The sequence below is a fragment of the Marmota flaviventris genome, chromosome 4 (genome assembly GCF_047511675.1).
Source record: "Marmota flaviventris isolate mMarFla1 chromosome 4, mMarFla1.hap1, whole genome shotgun sequence".
NCBI classification, from domain to species: domain Eukaryota; kingdom Metazoa; phylum Chordata; class Mammalia; order Rodentia; family Sciuridae; genus Marmota; species Marmota flaviventris.
The window spans coordinates 155,451,884-155,475,575 of NC_092501.1; the positions used below are offsets into that span (position 1 = coordinate 155,451,884).

General features: G+C 37.3%; 1 protein-coding gene across 17 annotated transcripts in view; it reads right to left on the reverse strand.

The window, feature by feature from the left end:
* Positions 1-23,692, reverse strand: part of Dock9 (dedicator of cytokinesis 9) — a 288,524-nt gene that overhangs the window by 49,740 nt on the left and 215,092 nt on the right. For 5 of the 17 annotated variants that reach the window (XM_071611603.1, XM_027938805.3, XM_071611601.1 and 2 more), the window contains exons 31-38: positions 22,995-23,173; positions 22,646-22,759; positions 20,435-20,552; positions 15,637-15,770; positions 13,251-13,365; positions 9,950-10,016; positions 8,207-8,254; positions 5,677-5,813 (exon numbers count right to left, since the gene is read on the reverse strand). In XM_071611603.1, the coding sequence (XP_071467704.1) occupies positions 5,677-5,813; positions 8,207-8,254; positions 9,950-10,016; positions 13,251-13,365; positions 15,637-15,770; positions 20,435-20,552; positions 22,646-22,759; positions 22,995-23,173 (912 nt within the window). Of the gene's footprint in view, positions 1-5,085; positions 5,130-5,676; positions 5,814-6,191; positions 6,229-8,206; positions 8,255-9,949; positions 10,017-13,250; positions 13,366-15,636; positions 15,771-20,434; positions 20,553-22,645; positions 22,760-22,994; positions 23,174-23,692 lie in introns of all 17 variants that reach the window. The other 12 variants (XM_027938806.3, XM_071611607.1, XM_071611609.1 and 9 more) reach the window with 8 other exon arrangements.

A 23,692-nucleotide genomic window follows, 5' to 3' on the forward strand; every position in this document is an offset into this window, starting at 1 on the left:
GAACTGTCTTTTTCTTTTTCTAGAATCTATCGGTTAGGTTTATCCAGGTGACCATTATAAATGAGATGGTACACACACTAAGGAATTTTCCTGCCTTTGTCTAAAAGCCTAGGAACAATTAAAAAATTAGAATTTGACAATGTGCAGGCTTATTTATTTATTTATTTATTTATTTATTGGTAGTATAGGAATTGAACCCAGAAGGGCACTCTAAAACCGAGCTATATCCCTGGCTCTTTTTATTTTGTTTTAGAGACAGAGTCTCAGAAGCTGTCCAGGCTAGCTTCAAACTTGCAATCCTCCTGCCTCAGCCTCCCTCATCTGACCAGTGACAATGTGCTGTTTTAAAAACATATGTAACCAATGTGCCATGCTAATTAAATCTACAATCATGTATATACATAGGGAAATGTAATGACAAATTTCTCTAAGCTAACACAATACCCATAAGCCAAAATACCATTTATCTAATCTCTTTTAGAATAAGAGATTCATATAGAAATCTATTGGTCTTATATGACTCTGTCTGAGTCATACAGAAATCTAAAAGAACTAGTCCCTTTAGCCACAACATGTCATAACTTGATTTCCTTAAACTGTTCCATCTCAAAAATCAGCAGGATTCCTGAGCTAGCACTATTTATAAAACTCTGTAAAAATAAATGGCAGCATGGACTGCCTCAATCACTGAGACTGAAAACAGCATGCCCCAAGGTCCAGGTTAAAGTTACACACGAAGGAAGACATTCAACAGTCACCGTGTTAAAGATCAACACAGTAAAATGAAATGAATTAGGAAATCCAGGAAAGTGGTCTTAAGAGACAGAAATTTCTTAAGTCAGTGGTGAGCAACTTTTTGAAAGCGGATTCTGGCCAGGGGAAGTAAGGAGTGTGGCGTGAAAGATACTGATTTCCACTAGGGGGCAGTGGTGCCTTGGAGCGCTGTACAGAGTCCCACTACCCTGGCTGGTCAGGGCAGAAGGGCAGAACTTCTCTACAGATAAGACATCTTGGGTAAGAGTGCCACAGCTCCTTCTGAGTCTTTAGAATTCACTGCTTAAATTCACACAGTATTTATTCTGCTGTCACTGACAAAAGACTTATTCTAAAATCTTTTACCCGCTTTTGTCATCTGCTATGCTTACATTTAATTAACCTTGTTCAACTTTATACATTCATCTTACCCAAACAGATCTACTTACTAATGGTGACTACATATGGAAACTTTTCCTTATTCCTCACCCTGACATCAGAGGTGATGTGGTGACCTTGGCAGAGGCCCATTCCATAGTCAAAGGCCTATTCTGATAGTGAGAGGACGTTTGGAATAGCAGACTAAGGTCAGATCCAGAGTCTTACAGAATGTGCTTCCTTCCTGATAGCTGCCTTTCCTTTAAGAAATTTTGGACCAAAATACAAATCCAGAAAAAGTAAGAAGTTTTATGAGAAAACGAAATTAATGAATGATGAGAAATCTTGCTAAAAGAATTCCCCAAATGTAGAAGATCTACTGTCTTAGATATATTAATTCATGGCGTATGGCTTTACTGAATGTAAACATTTTTGCCAAATATCAAACTGATCAACTTCAACAAATCCATTATTCACCTCCCTCCCACTTTTATTGGTAAGGTTTTCTTCAGCAATTGATAGGAAAGGAGTAGAATGTAGAATAAGGAATGATACTCCAAGGCAAAAATTATGTGACTTGCTTTCTGCCTGATTCACACACAAGAAAACAAATATGCTCAGAATGATCTGCAGACAGTCTGCAATCTAGGAGTCTGTAGTTTAGAAGTAGGTGTCATGCCATCAGCTTTCTTTTCGCTATAGAACACTGTACCTAAAGCTCAGCTGTGTCTAAAATGGTGCCTAGCATGAATATAGACAGAAAACTGTAAGAACAGTTGGTTTAGACATATGATACTTTTAAATTTAAAGTGCTATTTAAGGACATTAAGATGACTGACTTTAAACAAGCACTGTATCAGACTTTCTCAATTCTAAGACCCCTATCAACTACAAAAAACACCAATTAATGATAGACAAACTTATTAGATGTAAAATGAAGATACAGCTCAATTTCAGAAATGCTACAAAATGTGCAAAAATATGTCTCAGAATCAAGGAAATGTGGCTTTACAAACAAACATTTAATTTGCTATCTCACATATATAAGTTAAAAGCATCTGAGTACATTTAACCAAATTTTAAAGATGTATTATATACACTTAAAAACTTTGGAAAGATTAATTTTAATTCAGAGATGCACACATTCTCTGTATTTTTCATATTAATCCACACCTAAATTCATTTTTTATACAGTAAAGGAATTTAATTATCACCTATATTCATTTTCTTACTTGTGCTTCACAGATATCAAAGAACTTCAGAGCTAAATAAGGCCTCAGAAGCCATGTCCTCTCATTCCTCACACAATACTTAAATGACGAGGACAATGTCCCCATAGGGTCTCATTCCCTCTGTTTTCACACCCCAGCTTCAAGTGTTCACTCCAGCTTTATAGCTTTACAGGTAGCTCAGCACACACCACTCACCGGCAGTTTAGTTATAAAATGCTTTCTCACCCTGACCTGAAATCAAATTCTCTGTAATTCAACCCAGTGATTTTAAATGCCTCTTGTACTGGGTTACATGAAACACAAGTTTTCTTTACATGTCCCTACCTCTTGGCTGGCTTTCCCTCCTATCCTACCAGCAGGAAAAATGAATTATCATGCAAGTGAATTTTGTGGGTTTTTTTTTTTTTCCGGTAAATATATCACTTACTTACAAACACCTTTTCACCTAGTTTTCCCTTTCTTTGGGCGTTTACATATTTTACAGGTAGCTATCACTCTCAATTTTTTCTTTGATACAAATTTCTCTTCTATTGCCAAACAATGAGTGCAAGTACACTAAAATAGGTCAATAGTTAATTGGTTAATAGCTCATATACCCGGGCAAAGACCCAAACATTCTTTAAGAATGGTTTTCCAAATAATTAAGACTATTTGGCCATTGTGGGGTTTTTGCCATTTTCATGATTTCCTACCCATATTGAAAAATAAATTTAAGTTCCTGTAAGAATTACATGTGCAGCACATATGGTGTCTCTTCCCTGGTCCTACTCAATAGGTGTTGGAGATGGCAAGGGATGCTGCAAAATGGCCAAACCTACAGATGACTAAGTTTCTCACAGGCCTCTGCTGCTCCCTGCTGGTCTAACTAAAGTCTAACAAACATTTCCTACTCAGAGAGGACACAATGGTGCAGACGTACAGGGGTTCTTACTATTTTTAGTCCTTTTAGACTCTGAGATACCCCTGGCAGGTCTCTCATATAATGGATTTGTGTCATATGGTTGGCCCAACAGAAGGTATTGTATTTATTGGTAATAGTATTTTTAAAAAGATATCTCTACAAATTCCCCATAGGACACTTAGGTGAAGATGTAAATGAACGAGTATGAACATCTCCATACACATGTTCACACCCATACACGTGTATACATACATACAGTATACACTCCCTTTTCTGTGGCTGTGGCTGAATTGACCATTCAGAGCTCAAAGAGCTACTGGAGGGAAAGGCTGAGGTCACCCAAGCACATACTCAGAATTAGAGATGGAAGGGAAGACTGAGTCCTAGGAGTAGATGAAATGCTTAAGGGGGCATCAGACCAACTCAGGGTGAGGAGGAACTGTGAAAACTCAGACAAAGGCTAAGAGTCAGTGATACACTGTTTCCTGCCAAAGCAGAAGAAAACGTGATTGATGACAGGGTGCCACTGAAAACTGATGAAAGTGAAAACGTGAGACAGAGAGAAGGGAGCAGGGGAGACGGGGTTCTCTATGGGTGGCAGGAAGAGAGAATGGAAGTCGACCATGTTAACAACATGGCTCTTGGCAGCAGCACAACACCAGCTGTCTCTCTCCTCCAATTCAAGCTACCACCACAAAATCCATTTGCAGCAAAAGGAGCTTCTGCATACTGGAGTAGATTAAGACCATTTCTTCATGGGTTGATCATTAATTAAATTTTTGCTTGTTTTTTGTGTTTCATAAATGATTATCACTGGAAGTGGATCCTTGATCTGCTTTTGACTTAAAAAAAAAAGGCTTTAAAATTAAAGCACTAATTTCAACTGACAGTGAATTAGTCTCTGTGTTATGTAAATTATCTGGGCAGAGGGAGTCTAGCAGGTCCAGCATATCACCAGGGACTGAAATGCTATTGCTAAATAGGAAATGAAAGTTACAAATAAAAAACTTCAGGTTTTGTTTGTTTCATCTCCTTGTCCAAAGTTTTAAAAAATCAAATATTGTAGCCCTAAGTCTGTCATTAAATGTGCATTCTACAGCTAAGAACTAGCATTTTAAGGCTCTCAATTCACTGTGTGGTAGATTGACACAATATTGATTTAAATGAAGCCTAGAATTTTACACAGACTATACCTACTACATTTAATTTTGTTGGGATGGAAGTGTGAGAAGTTACTGGATTTCCATTCCTCACTTGTTTTACTTTGAACTATTATCAATACTAGACAATGAGAATATTGTCTTTACTCTTAGCGTGTATTAGAGAGAGGTATGAAAATCACAGTGAATGGACATTTGTGATTAGAAATGATGAAAAGATATTAACAATCATGTGTTAAAGACAGTACTTGGAATGAGAACAAACAATACAAATACAAATAGTCCAGGTAAAACAGCAGATAGCTAGGTCATGCTTGGAGAAGAGATGGAACAATTCAGAGAACACAACACTAACAGAAATGGAACTTATAGTAGAAGGTCATATTAATTTTTTCATGTGCTGGATGGTTTGTTTTCTCAGGTTTTCTGCTTTGAGAAACCCTTAAGCAGATGAAACAGGAAATTTCTAGAAACAGCACATGATGCCACGACCCTTCTGTTGACTGACAAAAGTAAATTTAAAATAAGCTCCCATGTTTTGGCAGAATCTCTATTGTGAAGTTAGAAAAGCCCCAAAGTTAGGAAGGCAAGATGAATAAAAAGATCTTGGTTTGCAAGTGAAGCGGCCTCATAAGCAGACTTCAACCTGATTAAATCTTACCATTGTCTACAGAAATTCCAAGCACACTTGATATCTTTCTCACACTGAAAACACAGAAAAAGTCACTTTGTTATTGGATGCTTTTCCACACCCTCGCAAATCGATTCACGGACTTTTTGTTTTCACAGCAGTGTAAGGATTAATAAACATTCAGAGCCAGAATGTCAGAATGTGGACGTTTGATCAATTACATGCACGAGATCAGGAGGGCAAAGGCGTCTGTTTCAGATGCTCTCGGGAGGTGCAGGGGAAAATCAATGATAAGCTGGCTACAGGCAACGAATCCAAGCATTATGTTTAAAGTACTGGGAATATTAGGCTATTGAGCCTACCAAATTTTGCTTTGGGAATGGGGCAAAGGGTCTAGCTTTTAGGACTGGTGCTGTAGTTGATCGTGTGCCACATTTTGTCACTCCCCAGGGCTCAGGATTCTCCTCCAATGAAGGGAACTGTGCCAAGAGCTCTTCATCCTATTTGCTTTGAGCTGGAATAAAAATCAAGTCGATGATGTGGTACGGTGTGGCTGGGGATCTCCCCTCTGAGATGGCAGAGAGATGGCTGGCTGTTACGATGGTATGTCATGGGACTTACTGTGGTTAAAAGTGACAGAGTTATCCAGGCTGCCCAGCTGCTGCAATCTGGCATGCATCATTCCTGTTCTGTTACGGGAAACAGGCAATGTCTGAGATTTTCGATCATGAACTATGGGTCCCAACCCCTCCTGGTTCCTGCAACATGAGTGAAATGGGATAGAAGCAAAAGTTAGATGTGTTACACTGCAGCGAGAGGGGAGCATTAGTGAAGCCAGGACATGGCACAGAGGGGACGAGCCACGCACTGACAGTGCAGTTGAACAGCCACAGACACACAGGCAGCAGCTCTTACAGTGTTCACAGCAAAGCACCTGATGACAAAGAAGCAAAAATCAAGCCAAAGCAGAGAACTTCTCATTTTTAGGAAGTACTACAGAGACACAACTTTCAAAAAGTGAGCAGCACTCCAATGTGGATAAGATGTTATGAAAGAGCAAAAAAACCTTGTTTCTAATAACATACATGCAATGGGAGGGTTATATGAGACTAAAAGTTTAACACCTTTATTCTTACCCAAGCAGGAAGGAGAAGAGCCACACACTTTGTTAAACTTGTCAGCAGTCAAGTAGAGAAAACAGAAAAGTGATCTGGGTTAGCAGTCAAATAGCTGACTTCCTACTGTGTACCATCACCAGAGCAGATGGAAATGGGACCTGTCCCCCGTCCCTGAGCCAACCGTGCCCCTCACTGTGTTACTGTGTGTAGGAGAACAGGGACATGCATGGACTATCATCGACGGCATGCTGCTGGGTGATTTCCAAGTGACAGAAGAAGGCACAATATTCATACAACTGGACCATCGAGGATGGCAAACACTGACAATGTTCACATTATGGTTCAGGATCTTTATTGCATGCAGCAGAAACCATGGCAATTTTATATAAAGCAGGACTTTATATATATCTTTCCACAGTGCATGGAACAAAGTAACAACACCTCCACTTCTATCTTCCTCTGATCAGCTAACGTTAAGGCAATCCATATCATATGCAAATATGTACAGGGGCTTATGAAATCAGGTTTTCTTTAAAAAAGTTAAATTTATGTCCACTGGAAAAAAGTAGCCTCTTTGCAAAACCCAATTCTAAAATATTTTGTCAGGACAAAAATCTTCAGCTTTCCATATTTGCCATTTTAAGCTCTGAGGCATTTTAGTCTACTTGATAGAACATTCATTAAATGCCATCTTGTGACGTAAGTGACAGTATCTGCAAAGAGGGTGTGAAGATCACCCAGCACAGTGTTTTCTGGTTATAAAATACACTCCTTGCCCATATTTGTGGGACAAAGTCAAAGAGAATAAAAGTCAAGGTAAGAAATTATTGGTATTGAGACACCTTGTATATATTTGCATTTGGTACACAAAAACTCAAATATAAAAATTATTGTTGTGAATAAAAAATGAAAGTTAAGATTAAAATACTTTAAATGCTAAATTTCAATTAAAAATAGAAAACATCCATAGGAAAAAAGTACAAAATAGTCTAAAATTTTCTTCTTTTAAAAAGAAAACACATGCTTTTATTTCTTAACATAAAACATAATTCTGAATATTTCTCAAGCATCCCTAAATGAGGACAATGCTAACATAAAAAGCACCGCAGAATGAAGGCCAAGGACTAATACTTTATACTCCAATAGAAAGTCTATTAATGTCTGTTAAAGTTTATTGCTATAAAATAGAATTAGGAAAAACAGGTCTCCATTACAACTAAACTTTAAAGCTTTTCTTAAAACATAAATGTAATCTTACTTTAAACGGTTAAAAACAACAATAGAAAAATGTGCTAGGTAGAATAAGAGAATGGGCCACCACACAGACACTCCAAACAGCTACCGGGCAGAGTAAGAGCCTGGAAGGACAAGACGTGCTGTGGGGAAATGCTGTGTGGACACCTCAGCAAGAGCTTCCAGCTCTCCTGGGGTCTAGGAGTATGGCGCCCCAGGGCACTAGGAAGCTAGGACACTCAACAAGAGTTCCAGTCAGATACAACACAGGTACTAACTGCTGAGTCAGAATAGGAGGAGGGAAGGCTCCATTTTAGAGAAGAATTGTGGAAATCCACACAATCTGAGACAGGCTAAAAAATTCTTTCATTAAGAAAGGAGGGTGGTTACATGAGAACATAAGTTGGGAGAAAGAACAATAAAAATGACCTTTGAATGTGAAACAGGAAGAGAAATCATTGAGAAAATAAACTACATGAAGAATGGGAGAAAAGTAAGAGAAGGAGACATAACAGAGCATGAGGGAGAATCTGGAATGAGGTGTAGAAGTTAGCAGTAGGCCACTGCAGACAATCCTTCCAAGAGAGGAGCACGAGACAAAACAAGACAGAAGGAATGTAGGAACACCAACAAAAGATGCTAACAGATTCTACGGTGGCAATCCAAGGCCTGCCACCTGTCTCCATGGCTGTTTATGTGAATCCCACCTGCCAATCACCACAGACGACCATTCCCACACATTCAGATCCAAGTAATATAGAAAATGATGGGACATTTCAAACTAGAATGCCCCACGGTACCTGGCTATGTATCGCTTCCCCATGTACTGGAACTGGTGCAAGCAGACCCTGCAGATGGGATGAAAAATTATCAGGCAATGGGAAGATAAGACTATTATCAACACAATGTTTTATTTAAGCCCATTAATAATAATAAATTAAATATGCCTACCACTACTACTGTACTTCTGGTTTTTAGAGATTCTCTGGAAGGTCCCTCTAAACCCAGAGAAATTATTACATTGTAAGAGGAGCCCACAGTTTAATAATTAGTACTGTGGTAGCTGGTGGAGTACCACAGAATGAAGGCCAAGGACTAATGGGACTTCCCATCCACTTGGGGCTGGCAGATTACTCCAAGGCAGTTTGCCTTAAGACTGTGTTGGAAGGGCTAGGGTTGTGGCTCAGTGGTTGCACGTGTGAGGCACTGGGTGTGATCCTCAGCACCACATTGAAAAAAAATAAACAACTACAATAAAGGTATTGTGTCCATCTATAATTAAAAATAATAATAATGATAAAAAAAAAGAGGGGCTGGGGCTCAGTGGTAGATTGCTCGCGTAGCACATGTGAGGCACTGGGTTCGGGCCTCAGCACCACATAAAAATGAAATAAAGATATTGTGTCCACCAACAACTAAAAAATAAATATTAAAAAAAATAGTATGTTGGATACCCTAAACACTAAGTTGCTTATCCATCCTCATTCATATTACTCATTCACATCTGTGAAAGGAACTCTGTTTTGGCTCAAGCGTATGGAGTAATAATACCTTACAGATATCAAGTATGTAGTTTTTTGTTTTATTTTACTGCACCTACAACACTTGACTCTTAAAAATCATGCAATAAGATAGTTAAAACAACAAATCCTTTGGAGCTGATTCTTCCCTACATGACAGGTCCCCTGTTTTACTCAGCAGAGGGAGTAGTCATGAGGCTTTGAAGGAAGCCCCTGCTAGCAGGTCAAGCCCACAGCCCTTTACTTATAATCCCCAAATACACAAAAGCTCTTGAAAACAGGGTTTCTGCTTGTTTTCATGCAAATACATTTGCCACCAAAATATGATCAAACTAACAGACATCAAGAGTTATGATTTATCCAATTATTGTGAATAATAATAGAACTTCAGTTTTTTAACTGCAGATATTTATGTGTTTGTGGAGTGCTGAGATGCTGCCACTCTCTATATAAATACACTCTCTATATAAACTTTTCAAAAAAATTTAAAAAATTCTAAATTTGAAAAATTATCTGCCCCTGGCAGTTTTAGAAGGCATTGTGAACTTGTGTTTCTAAAAAGAAAGAGCTTAAAAGTAATCAGAAGCTCATACTAAGGAGATAAAATGAGATAATATAGTTACTAGATTCAACTTAGAGAAGCAGCATCAGCCCAATTCAGTGAGTAAATTTTGTATTATTTTATGAAAATGACTTAAGTAGTTACTTTTTATCTAGAACAATCACATATCTGCAATAATTTAAAGTTGGCTACTGTTTACTAGCTCATAAGCTCTGAAAATAGGTGCTGGGGTCAGGTCCAGGAGAAAGAGCTTAAGGAATAAGAGTATGTGACATAAAATTCATTCCTGGCTCAACTACACAGTGCTCTTCAGACCTCTTCTTCCTCTGGGAAGAATTATGAGGTAAAGCTTGAGAGTATATAGCTGAGATGGAGCATATGTCTAGCGTATGCAAGGCCCTGGGTTTGATCCCCAGCACCACGAGGTAGAATTATGAGGCAACAAAGACAAAATTACTCACTCAGATATTGTAAAAAAATCCATAAGTTCAGATGTTGAAGCCTTGTTCCAATATGTAAACAAAGCATCTAGAAAACAAATATTTATTTTGTCAGAATTACAATATATTTCATTTACATTATGGAAAATCACCTACTGTGATAATGGAAAGAGATGTTAGATTGTAGGTCTCCAAACCCTTCCTGTGCCCCAAGTCATAGATAATCAAAGGACAAAAAAAAAAAAAAAAAAGTGGGTAACATACATAACAGGCTTAAGTCAATTTATTTACTGACAGCAAATTAACAGTATTTATTAAAGTAATAGAAAGAAAATAGAGTTCCTGCAGTGGGAGGGGCCCCAAGAGAGGATTACTCCAGACTTATTCAATTTAAAGAAGCTACACTTGAACACCTGAATTTGAATCTTATCATAAATCACCTGGTACTATATTATAGCATAAGGATTATTTAATTTATACAGATTGTGCTCTTGAATAGTCAAGAAAATTAAAAACAAAACAAGTGGGCACACAATCCAAAGTTAGGTTCTCATTATTTCCTACTACAGAATCCCTCCCCAGAAGGGAATCTGCAGAAACTTTCTACGTGATATACATACTATTTTGTCTTTTGAGTTTTAACTGAACAGCATAGCTTCATCTACCTCAAACTTTTCCAAGATGCACAACATTCCTCTTTATGGATGCACCATAATTGGGTTAACCAATCTCCTTATTGATAGACATTTACTTTTCCTATAACATTTTCTACTATAATTATGTCTTTATGAACGTGAGTTTTTGCATATACATCCAACTACATCTTATAGGAAAAATTCCCAGAAGTGAAATAGTTTATTGTATGATATGTATTTTTAAATTTATGTATGAACCCTTATCAGTCTGGTATTGCACAAAGGGGCTATCACTTCATAAATAAGCATTTTTTCCCTCTTAAATTTTAAAAAGTTGGAAAACAGATGAAGAGATTTGGAGCCTTTGGAACCTGAAATGAATGGAAAAGATGGCTGCAAACAGGCTGATGGCTGCATGCCCACATGCTTCACACTTATGAGAAGCAGTGACTCAGGAAAGACATGGGAGCTATAGCAAGAATTTGTGCCAGGCACTGTGTTAGTGCTGTCCCAATTCTCCATATATTGTGTCATCTAATCCTCACTCTCATTCCCATGCAGAAGAGTGCTGCCATTTACAGATGCACCAACACAGCCCTCAGACATTAAGTAATTCTCCTATTTACCTGCCTAAAAATATATATCTGAATGGAGATGTAAATCAATTGTTCCTAATTCTAAAGGCATTTGGCTCATTAGACCAGTAATGAGAGTGGGTCAAGGGAGTTTCTATTTTTGGGAGATCTTGTGCACAGAATTCAGATGGAGAGACTGTTTACTTGTGGCTGGTCATCCTGGCGAGCCCTTGAGGAGGCAAGGAGAACCTGGCAGGTCCTCCATAGGCACCGTAGCTGCCCCCAGCATGCAGACACAGTAACCAGCAGCACACTTACTCCTCACTCTGGACACTAGCTATTGAGCCCTACAGCTCTAAAAAGAGGAAGCAGGCACAAGAAGACACAAATAGCGAGGGGCCCAGCATTCAAGTACTCATTAAACATGGAATAGATCGAAGGAACACACAGCTACAGAAATACACAATTGATTTTGGTTGTCTCATAAACTATCTCTGGAGTTAATTTCTCCTTCAACCTATACCACATACAAATATCGATTCTAGGTAGATTTTTAGATTTAAATGTAAAAATTGAAGAAAAGAGTCTTTAAAGAAAATATAGGAGAAAACCTTTATGGCCCTGGGGATAAGAGATTTCTAAAGTGGGACACATACAAACTTTAATTATAATGGGGAAAATGATAACTTGAAGGCAATTGAGGGATAAAAAGATATTCTAAAATTGATTTTAAGGAGGGGCCCAGCATTGGTATCATACACATATTTTTAAAATGGCTGCATTTTAAAAATATGTATATGACTTTCCAAAGGGTTGAATTTAAAGGATAACTTTTACTTGGATGCAAAAGTACTGGTATATTTGTCTTCAAAAAGCAGTTATGTTCTAATTATTTATCATATTCAATAGTTGAAGTTTAAAATATTTTAAAGAAAACTTTAAACCAAGAGGAAAAAGGATATAACCAAAAATACTAAAAAGCAGAATTTAGAACTTTTGACTTAAATTTCAATTTTATAACCCAAATATCAGAATAAGTACCCCATGCTGGTATATTTGGTCATCAATCAAGAAAAATCTTGCTCATTTTGTCTTTGTTTTTTAAATTGCTATTTTAAAGTAACAAAATCACCCACTCCTTAAGCACTTTAAGGACGAGTGGGTCATTCCTACCGCTTGTGTTATAGTCAGGCCACTAATGCTGCTGAAATGAAAGCTCAATAAATAAAAACAAAAACATGATGTTCAGGCAGAAAGACCTTCTTACCAGATTTGTAGCACTCATAACTATGGCCACCAGATACACATAGCACGAGTTCTCAAAAAATGGCATTTTGTTTTCAGAGAGTTTATCTTAATCCAGTGACTTTAAGGAAGCTCCTAACACATCTTCTAGTTTGTTGTTGGGAAAATAAGACCAGATTTTTGACCAGGATAAGAATTATGACACTGAATTCTGACATAATTTCTTGGGATTGGTTATATCACACCACCAGAGCTCAAACTGTGCTGTCACACATTTATAAGCTTTACACAATATAGGTAAAACAGGAATAGTTCTGCTTATTTCTATTAAAAAAATGTGGCTGTCACACTTTTAATCAGAAACATAATCTATGATAATACTATTAGAAAATAAAAACAACTTATCTCTCTTCCAGTTAAAGCCAGGAATATTATACAGAGATTTCTAAATGGAAGGAATGCTTAGATCCATGAGCAACATATTTTTTAATTCAAAGACTGATCAATCAATACGTTATGCAAGTTGCCAATGTTTGTTTAGACAGATGAAATTAAAAAAAAATCAAAAGCTATTTCATTTATCTGCTTTTGTCTCCTTTAGTTAAGATAATAAGCCAAAATTTAACATAAATGTTAAAAAACAGGTCAATTCACATTTTAGAATTCATTTTCTAGAATAAGATAATTAATAAAATTGTTTTCAAATTAAAGCTTTTATTTCTACTGCATTTAGTAAATTAACAAACATTTTAAGTAAAGGAGAAATCCTTTTATATCCTTGAGTTTTTTTAAACTGATTACAAGTTTAAAAAAATTAAATAGTGAAACAAGGAAAGCAAAACAGGAATCTTCATTTTTTTAACCTACCATCAGACATGCTTTTTAAGATGTACAGGAAACACATCAGCAGGCTCTTAATCTCCAACTGGTCAAGTTTGTCACAGCGAACCACAGAATTTCCCAAAGTGCTACCTTGTTGGTGCTAAAAAAGGAAACATAGGTAATATTTTTTAATTAATTTCATTATAGGAAAAATTCATTTACCTTTTCTTCCTTGAAAGACAAATATTCTTAGAACTAAGTTAAATCATAGAAACTGGAAAGTACAAGCAAACTACAGGCACAATTAAAAGGCATACTTTCACCCAAATATAATACACACAAATGCTGTTTCTTAGAGTTCTGGCTTGTCTCCTTTGCACACTTGCCTAAGGCACAAGCCAGAAGGCACAAACCTGTCACAATGGATAGCCAGTCTAGAAATGCCAAATAAAACCTCAAGCAAAAAGTGTGTACACTGGGATCCTATGCAAAAGTGAGGCCTCAGAAGACACCACCCAGTCACCCAGCTCCTTCAGAGAACGGCATGGCTGCAACAGTAAGGAGAGCCTGAGGGGCTGCTGTGCACCAGCCACCAAAGCCTGCAGCCGAGTGCTGTCATTCAGGGTCACTGTGGGGCAGTCAGTGGGCACCACTAAAACACCTGGCAGGCTCCAAGGGGACAAACAGGACACCTCAGTACAGCACTGCCGAAGACCTAAACCAATGTGGTTCCTCCATCATCAGCTTAGCAGAACACAGCACACGTGAGGAAGGTTGGGGCAGAGGGGAAGGCAGTTTTACCACTAAATAGCAGGTTCCCATTTAAACAAAACACAACAATAATCTCATCTCATGATTAAAAACAAAGGAGATTTACAAAAATTCCAAGTTATATTTCCAATTAAAATCAGGAACACTTTTTTGCCAAATACCAAAGTAAAACCCAAAAAACAGTGAAAGATGTTTCATTGAAGTTGTTGGTGGCCAATTGAAAATATATATATATCTATATAATAAACAGCCTTAATTACTAAGATATATGAATATTTTTATTTAAGGAAAAAATAAAGATGCTATTAGTGGCAAAACAGGTATGGATGGATCATCTTGCCCATTTGCTTAATCAGAGCCACTAGAAATCAGTACTTCTCGCAGAGGGAGGGAGGGAACAGCATGCATCATTTCCTCTGGCAAAGGTGGAATGGTTAGAAGGGAAAAATCCACAGTGACCCGGTTTCTCCTGGCTGACTGGCAGCTCTCCTGCTCCTCTCCAGCACTGCATATGACATAAGTAGAGTGCCTTCTAAGCAGCTTTTCCTTCTACACATGGAGGCAAGTTGGGATCAAAGAGAAAGTTCCACATGTCACAACTGAGATATCGAGCCTTGACACACTGTACTTAAAAACAATCACATCAATACCATCCACATGACCAGATTACAAACCTGATGCTGAGGAATATGTTGGGGTCTGGACATTTTCTGATAATTAGGAATACGTCCTTAAATGGTTCACCTGTGTATTGGTAGAAGCACTTCCCTATTATAACTTTAAAGAGCTTAGGAACAAACAGTGCCCAGGGTGATACCAGTCTACCATGGTTCTGGATTTAAATTCAATCTCTATCCTTTCCCACAAAGTTCCAAATAGTCTGAGCCTTTAGTAACTTTAGGAAAAATGGTTACCTATAAGGAGGAAGTGTTGTTTTGGGGGTGGGCACAATGTGAATCAAGAGTGATTTCAAATTTCACCTTATTCCTGAATTGCTGATATAAACAATTAATCTTTTCTGGAGCTGGCTTGGATCTAATAAACACGTGTGTGGGTAGTTGTGTTATAAATGGTATACTCCAATGTAAAGACTGTGGGGATTCTAAAGAGGGCATTTTTTTTTTTTTTAATTTTGGTAGTGGGGACTAAATCCTGGGGTGTTTTATCACTGAGCTACATCCCCAGTCCTTTTTATTTTTTATTTTGAGACAAGGTCTCATTAAATTGGTTAGGACCTCACTAAGTTGCTGAGACTTGCCTCGAATTTGTGATCCCCCTGCCTCAGCCTTCTGAGTTGCTGCAATTACAGACATGTGCCACCATGCCCAGCTAAAGAGGGCATTTAATTTAATTTTCTACCTGAACCACCTGCCAGAATAACCCAAGGCGCTCTATTGAAAGCATTGTCCTGACCTGAGATCCTGAAACAGAAATCAGAGTTTCAGGAGGCTAAGGATGTAGCTCAGTGGTAGAGTACTTGCTTAAGGTCCTAGATCCCCAGCACCACAAAAAAAAAAAAGAAAAAAAAATGGGGAATGAATCCCAACTTTAGACAAAAGCATCATCTGCTTCAGGTTTAATGAACTGTTTGAAAAAACAAAAGGTCACATCTAACAGACAGTAGAATATGAAGCATGTTTACTGTAAGAAAAGAAATCACCTTATCCAGGGAATTACTCTTCTCACTATTTCTTTCTGGAAGGCTGTTGCCCGAATCTGTGCTTATGAGAGATCCTCTTGAGTCAGCATTTCTCACACTGTTGATGTTTGGAGTTGATGCTGTATATGGAGAAGCTATACAGAAATTGACGAAGACCAAAGTTTTGGTAAAAGAGAACAAAATAAAGTATTACACTTTAAAAGAAACTGCTTTTTTGGCATTTTCCCCTCCATCTGGAGGTTGGCTCACTTTTAAAGAGCCAGGTCATATAAAATGAGATAAAAAATAAACTTTTAATCAGAATAAATGTCAACTCACTTATTGTCAACTCATTTATTTGGTTCTAAGTACCAAATAAACAGAACTGCTAGTTATTTGATTGCTCAGACTACAGGGGCATACATTATTCAGAATGGAATAGAACAAATATTGGAAAATAAATCCATCTACAACCATCCAATTAAGCCTCACAATAAGCCTATAATATGTAAGCTTTGTACTAAGGGACCCTACTCTGCATGGTTTCATGGTATATTTTAAAATTTCAGGAAAACACAATGATACTTGATACTGGCTGGAAACTGTGGTTTCAATACTGGATCATGCTATGTTGAATCTTGTTGAAGCTGAAGCTGAGTATTTGGTGGTTGCTATGACAAAAAGCAAGTACTAGAAAAAAAAATCAATCAAAACAGGAAGTGAGAATGGTGGTAGAAAATCTGAGTCTGAAGTATGAGAAGCTATGAGCATCTATTAGGCAAACAAAACTCACTAGTAACATTATGGTTATTAAAAATGAAATAGAAGCATTATTTTCTTTAAAATTTTAGGTGTATTGTTATTTTTACAAATGCCTATTAAGTTGTTAGATCATAAGTATTTATTAGTTTATTTGGTCCTAAGTACCAATAAACAGAATTGCTAGTTATTAATAAACAGAACTGCTAACAGATAAGTTCTAATAAACAGAACTATTAGTTTTGGCCTAGGGATATCACAAAAAAATTACTGACAATAAGATCCACCCTTATTCTCTGTGAACTGAGAATATTTGGGAATCTCTGTTATAAACATTTACGGGTAGAAAGAAAGCTCAACTTTGAAATAAAATCTGTGATGGCCCTTAAAAATACATTGACTTCCTGCTTAGATAAGCTTTAAATAAATTATGTAATTTTAAAAAGACTCTTTGGACTTGTACATTCTGTGCTGAACCAAAAGCATGCCACCAGTAGAAAGGCCTGGCTGGTTTTGCAGATGGCACGAGGGGAGTTCTGGCACTGTGCTCAGCAGCTGTAAGCAGGCCTCACAGACCCAAGCCAAAGATGCCATTATTGGCACCTCACAAAGGCAAGTTATTTTTTCAGATTCAGCAGGCAAATTCACTGGCACGGAGTGAGATGCTTCTAAGTTAAAAAATAAAAATTAAATAATAGCCAGCTTGAGTTGCACCAAAAATATTTTTTCACTTTTAAATTTGGTAGCTAATGGCATAAATTTATGTCTTAGGTAATGTCATGATGCGCCCCTGCCCAAGTGCTGTAGATGGAACCCAGGGCCTCACAAATGCTAGACAAGCACCCTACCTATGAGCTACCTCCCAGCCCCCAAGATAGTCTTTAATGTTAGAAGGAAGACCCATGACACAGAGGTTGTAAGTCCTTTCCCCTCCCAAACACTCAGATTTACCCACTACTATCCCTGAAAATGATCCAATGTATTAAGGTCAAGAAAAGAAAATCCAGGGGAATTTGGAAAAATGAAGGCTGAAACAGGGGCCTTATTGTAAGCCCACAGGCTGCATTTCTCCAGCAGAGAACTGTGTGATCAACTGTCACAGGAACAGAAAAAACCCTACGAAAACACAAAAACCATTTTTTCCATAAGAAAAAAGAAACATATACAATGACCAATTAAAATTATCCAAATATAACTGTACTTCATGATTAAGGTAGAATATATAACTCAGGATAAAGGCACTCAATAAAGTAAAATTAGGCCTTAAATTCTCGGATTTTTAGGCTTGATTCCAAAACTAGAGTTCTAATTTAAGACAAACAGATGCAAGTGCAATAAATAAAAATCATCATGCTTAGTTTGTCGTGTGTGTGTGTGTGTGTGTGTGTTTGTTTAGTATCCTGGCCCAGGAAATGACCTTAAACATGTGAGCAAATAAAACATTTTGTTCATCCTTCTCTGCTTTGTACCAACAGCCCAATGTACTGTGTGTGGAAAATGGGACCCTCAACCCAAGAAGCTTTGCTTTTTTTAAAAAATATTTTTTGTTGTAGATGGACACAATACCTTTATTTTATTTATGTGGTGCTAAGAATTGAACCCAGTGCCTCACACATGCTAGGCAAGTGCTCCACCACCGAACTACAACCCCAGCCCCGGAAGTCTTGCTTTCTAAAATGAATGAATCTCGGAGTATTTTTTACCCAGGCAATAAATCTATTTTATAAATTATCATGCACCACATTCCAGAAACATTTAAAAAATTGGTGAATGGGCTGGGATTGTAGCTCAGTGGTAGAGCACTTGCCTCATACACATGAGGCCCTGGGATTTGATCCTCAGCACTACATAAAAATAAATAAATAAAGAAAGAAAGATAGATATTGTGTTCATCTACAACTTAAAAAAAAAAAGGTGAGTGAACATTCTTAATATGTGTGGAAACGGAATTTCTTTTAGACAAAGATGCAGGATAAAAGTCTGCTCTAAAAGATAAGCACCAGGACTAAAGTCAACTGGAAGCTGACAAACAAAAAAGGAATTGCTACAGCTATGAGGAAAAAACTAGCAAACCCAGGTCAAGGTGGGGATTTTCTAGAAGGAACTCCTAAAAGAGAATAAGAATTTAATCTTCAAGATGAAAGGAAACACAGACAAAGTCTGACGATAAATAAGATTGTTGTGTGGCAAATTCCTATAAAAAGTAGATTTGGGTCTTGAAATTCCATGAAGTGTGAAGAGGAAGTGCATCAGTCTCAAGCTCTTTTCATAACTACACCGTGAGTGTAGAGCAACCAAAGGTCATTACCACTGTTCAGGCCACGCTGAGGATGTCTGATGACTCATCTCCATGTGCTCAAGGAATCTCAAGTCCTAATAAGGTGAATTCTGCACTGGACAGAGTCCACTGAGTTAGAACATTCCCTTACTGTGGTCTGATCATTTCCACAAAGTTTGGAATGCTTCTCTTATGGTATTACAGAGTACTGGTCACAGAGAACACAGCATTAAGATTTTCAACACATTTCTGAGCTTGTGGACTCATCTAGTTGGCTACTAAGCGTGTATCAAAAAATATGAGTAACATAATATAATTGTGCTTGTTATACTGACAAAGAAGAGTACTGAGTGTTTACCATGCCAAGCACTGTGCACACTGACAATGATTTTGTGTGGAAGTATGGATATGGAGGGTGCAGAGGATGGACACCCTGCCCATGACACTAGTCAGCAGTCCAGATCCAAAGCCATATGTGTCTGACATAAGCTAGTGCTATTAACTACTGCACATGAAACCCTCTAAAAAAGATCACCTCCTCACTCCAGAATGGCAGCTTGACATGTGGGTAGAGCAGGACAGAATGAAGGCCTCAGAAGAAAGGTAAATGGAAACTCAACAAGAGCAGCCAACATTTGCTGAGCATTTACTGTGCACTAGACTCTGCTCCAAACATTTTTCATACATTAACTCTTGTTACAAGGGAAATCTAACTATGAAAACCATACATGACTATAAGGAAATTAAGGATTGGTATTGGTAATGTAGGAAAAATTGAGGCATTCAAATGAGTTTTCTAATCTTATATTCTACCCTGTTTCATCATCTACCATGAAAAATGTCATTAACAATACAAAAGGTAAGAACATATATTCAAAGTGACAACAGTCTGTAAGTTAGCTGAATAAATGGAATACACTTTTTTCTGCCATGAATTTATACCATTAATAGATAGTCTAACCACTAGCCATAGTAGGACATTTTATTTATTTAAAATGTGGTAAAGAGAGGAAGAAATAAAGACAGAAAAAGACTAAGCATCTATGACAATCCCTTGAAGACAGATTTTATATATATATATATATATATATATATATATATATATATACACACATATATATATAATATATATATACACATATATATATAATATATATATTATGTAGATACATATATTGATATCCATTATCTTCATGAAGCTATGACTCAGTCATCAGAATATAAATAGATACATTTTCTCCGGCACTTTCTTATGAAAAAACTAAATGAATCTTGATTTATACCATCTGTTTCCCTCCCCATGGGGGATACTCCTTTTCATTGTTTCATATAGAAAAATATTGTAGGACAGAAGATTTTTGAAAGCTGATTTTAGGATTGAATCCCAGCCACAAAATGTGACAGAATAATCCCTTCAGGAATCACTCTCACATTTCCTCTAAATTGCCAATACTACAACTTTTATCTCCTGCCAACACCTGTAAAGATATTCCTTTTCTAAAAGCATGAACAATCTAAGATTTAAAATACTTCACAAGAATTTTACAAAAAGCAAACAGCACAAGCAAGTGATTAAATATATTATGTTCAGAATTCACAAGAATTCTGAAATCTTTATTACAGTGTATGGCTGAAGAATTTCAGTTGTGAAGTATCACACTATGAAAGAATACTCAAGGCAGAAACCCAGTCCTAATTCGTGGTGTAATATGTTAAGAAACTGCTAAATCAATGACACCCAAGTGACATTGGAGAGATACTGACAAGTGCATAGAGCATTACCAATGCCAGAGATGGCACCTAAGAGGTCTTTGTGCAGGCTGTGGTCCAGTGTGTTTCCCTTCTGTGGTGTCACCAGCGGGTTCCCAGCTGGCAAAGCAAGGGGTTCCTCCTTCACAGTCTGTCAAAGAGGGAAGAGAAGAAGTAAACAGATAATAGAGTGAGTTACCAACTGTTCTCAACATGTGAAGGCACATGTAGGAATACGCAGAGCAGCCTGACACGGTCAAGGGCCTAAGGGGGAGAAGCAACCACGGGGGCTGTTCTTCCCAAGTGAGCTGGAGTTTTAGCAGTAATGACAACAGACTCTGGATGGTTGGAGCTCCATGTGAACTTATCAGAGGAGAAATGACATCATATTTAAAGTTAAATCTCTTTTTAAGGGGATTTTACTTCAGCGAAATTCAAAGAAAGACCTCGAATTTGTGTTTTTCAGGGTTGAAACAGGACAGAGTGTCACATTCTGATCTGCATTACCTATTCTGCTTAGAAAAGCAGTTAGAGAATACACATATGGAAGGCAAAGTTGTAGAGGTGAGATCAGCAAGGGGCATTTAGGAAAGAAAGTTTATAAGAAAAAAAATCTATAAACATGGATCACTTCAGTGTAACAGTATTTAGAAAATATATGTGGAGGGGTAAAGAGGTAGTGTAATAAATGGGACCATGCATTGCTCTTGGGAAAAAGGGAAAGAAACATGCATGGAAATTTCACAAGTATGTGTTACAATGATGAAATGGCAAGATTAATTCTTCATCAGTTCATGGTATGAATAAAAGGGAAAGGGAACTGGTAATATCTGTTCATATTATTAGCAGATAAGCCCTGAGGCCAAGAAAAGAACTTTAGGAAGACAACAAATACAAGTTTTAGTTTGTAGAATTTTTACAAACTTTAATAATTAAAAATCATTATGGGTGAATAATTTAAAAGTCTTTTGCAACTGAAATGTGATAAGGAATTTGATTGTGTTAATGCTGAATTGTAAGATGCTACCAAGAATCTTTTTTTTAAATAAAAAGACAAATTACCATGTATCAAAGACAGAGTATATAAACAAACCAATCTCTAGTCAAAAAGTTTTAAAATAATTTCTGGGATCATTCTTCAGTCTACTTAATTTCCCATGCCTCTCTAATTAGTTACAAATACAAACACAAATACAATATAAATTAAGATGGAAGGGGCTGGGGTTGTAGCTCAATGGTAGAGCACTTGCCTTGCATGTGTGAGGCACTGGGTTTGATGCCCAGCACCACATAAACATAAATAAACAAAATAAAGAGATATTATATATATAATATCTCTTTATTATATATATATATATACACACACACACACACATATACACACACAGAGAGAGAGAGAGAGAGAGAGAGAGAGTGTGTGTGTGTGTGTGTGTGTGTGCGCGTGTGTGACTTCTTGAAGGCAGGGGATTCTGGTCCCTCATCTTGGCATCCCTGACATTCAGTCTAAAGAAGAGAAACTATAGCCTAGAGAGATGGCTTTTCCAAGACTACAGCATATTACTATCAGAACTGGAGCAGGTCTGGGCTCTAAGGAACATGGGTTAAAATCATGCCCTTTAATTTTGCTCCTCCTCCCACCAGAAATTTGTGTTGAATATACAAATGAAAATCCCAAAGGTTTACAAGATATTAGGCCATTAGGAGAGCAAGAATTGAAGGTTTACTGATTGACCCCATCTTAGCCAGAAATGTAATTTACCAAGAGTTATTACAAAGTAACTGCCAATTGTGGTGTTATTGCCAAAACAGAGGAGAGGGTGTGTACAGGTTTGAACTGTATCCCTCAAAACTCGCCTAGAACCTCAGGATGTAATATTATTTAGACATATAATTTTTCCAGATGTAATTAAAACATAAGTTAAGAATAAATCCCACCAATGGTGTTCTTATAAGAAAGGAGAGGACACACAAAGATTCAGACACACATCAGGGAAAAATACCATGTGAAGACAAAGGCAGAGATGGCAGTGATGCCACCACAGCCAAAGAAAAACTCCAAGGACTGCCAGCAACCACCAGAAGCTCAGAGAGAAGCACAGAATAGCCTCTTCCCCTGATGCCTTGATGCACCTTGATTTTGGACTTCTGGCCTCTCAAATTTCTGCTGTTCTACACCCCATTCGTGGCATTGTTATAGCAGCCTTAAGACAATATGGGCTATGTCCAGTAACTATGCTTACGTACAGTGCCTGGGTTCACAGGGAAAGGTGACACATCCCTCACATTGATCCGCTGGACATTTTCAATGAGCAAACCAAACAGAGGCAGGTAGAGTGTGGCTATTCTTGCCTGATGACTCTGAAACAAAGACACAAGTAAGTTTGTTCCATAGCTCTGAGAACAAATGACAGAGTAATTTGACACAGACTATCTTCTTTATTTAGATCCACTCTATAAGGACAAATATTAGATTTTATTCCGAAAACAGAGGAAAGTCTTGTACTAGTATCACGAATTTTCTAATTAGTACTCTCTTCATATCACTTAAAGGACATTTATCACTGCGTATTTGCTTCCTTTGAGGGCCACTCACCCTTGAAGCATATCTGTCATCAAAAGAATGCTTTATCAGCAGGTTCTTGAGCACACTGATGGCGATCACACGGACCTCCCGAAATTCCTGGAGGGCAGTGCCCACTTCTCTTAGTAATAGTCCTACCAAGAAGTGGTTTCTGCAGAATTCATCTGTTAATGAGTAGTCAAGCTGGAGATCTGAAAGGAGGAGAGAGACTACTTTAGTCAGGAAGGGTCCAATGCTCTCTGAATAAAATAAAAACTGAATCCATCCTCTGCTTTCAGCCTGCCCTGCATCTGCCAATGCATGATCAGACCTGTCTTCAAATAGGAAAGGGTTGAATCTAAAATGCTGCTATACTCCTTTACACATCAAACTCCTATGTGAAAACCAAATTTAAATACAAATAAGTGCCCTGGATTTTGGAACACATAGCATCCTTCATGATTGAATATAAGTTTTAATACCAATTTTTAGAATATAGAACAGCATGTTACATTATAATTTTGTTACTGAAAAAGTTAAAAATAAGCTATTGTATTAATTAATATAAGCATGGGAGTAATTTGTGCATAAAATTATGTAATTATAGAATAAATAAATACACATGCCTTATTAAAATGATTTACTTCCTTAGTTCAATATTTATTTCCTGATCATCAATGCCTGCAGAGTCCTAATAAAACCCAATGTGTTCAAAATGAATAAATTTGCAC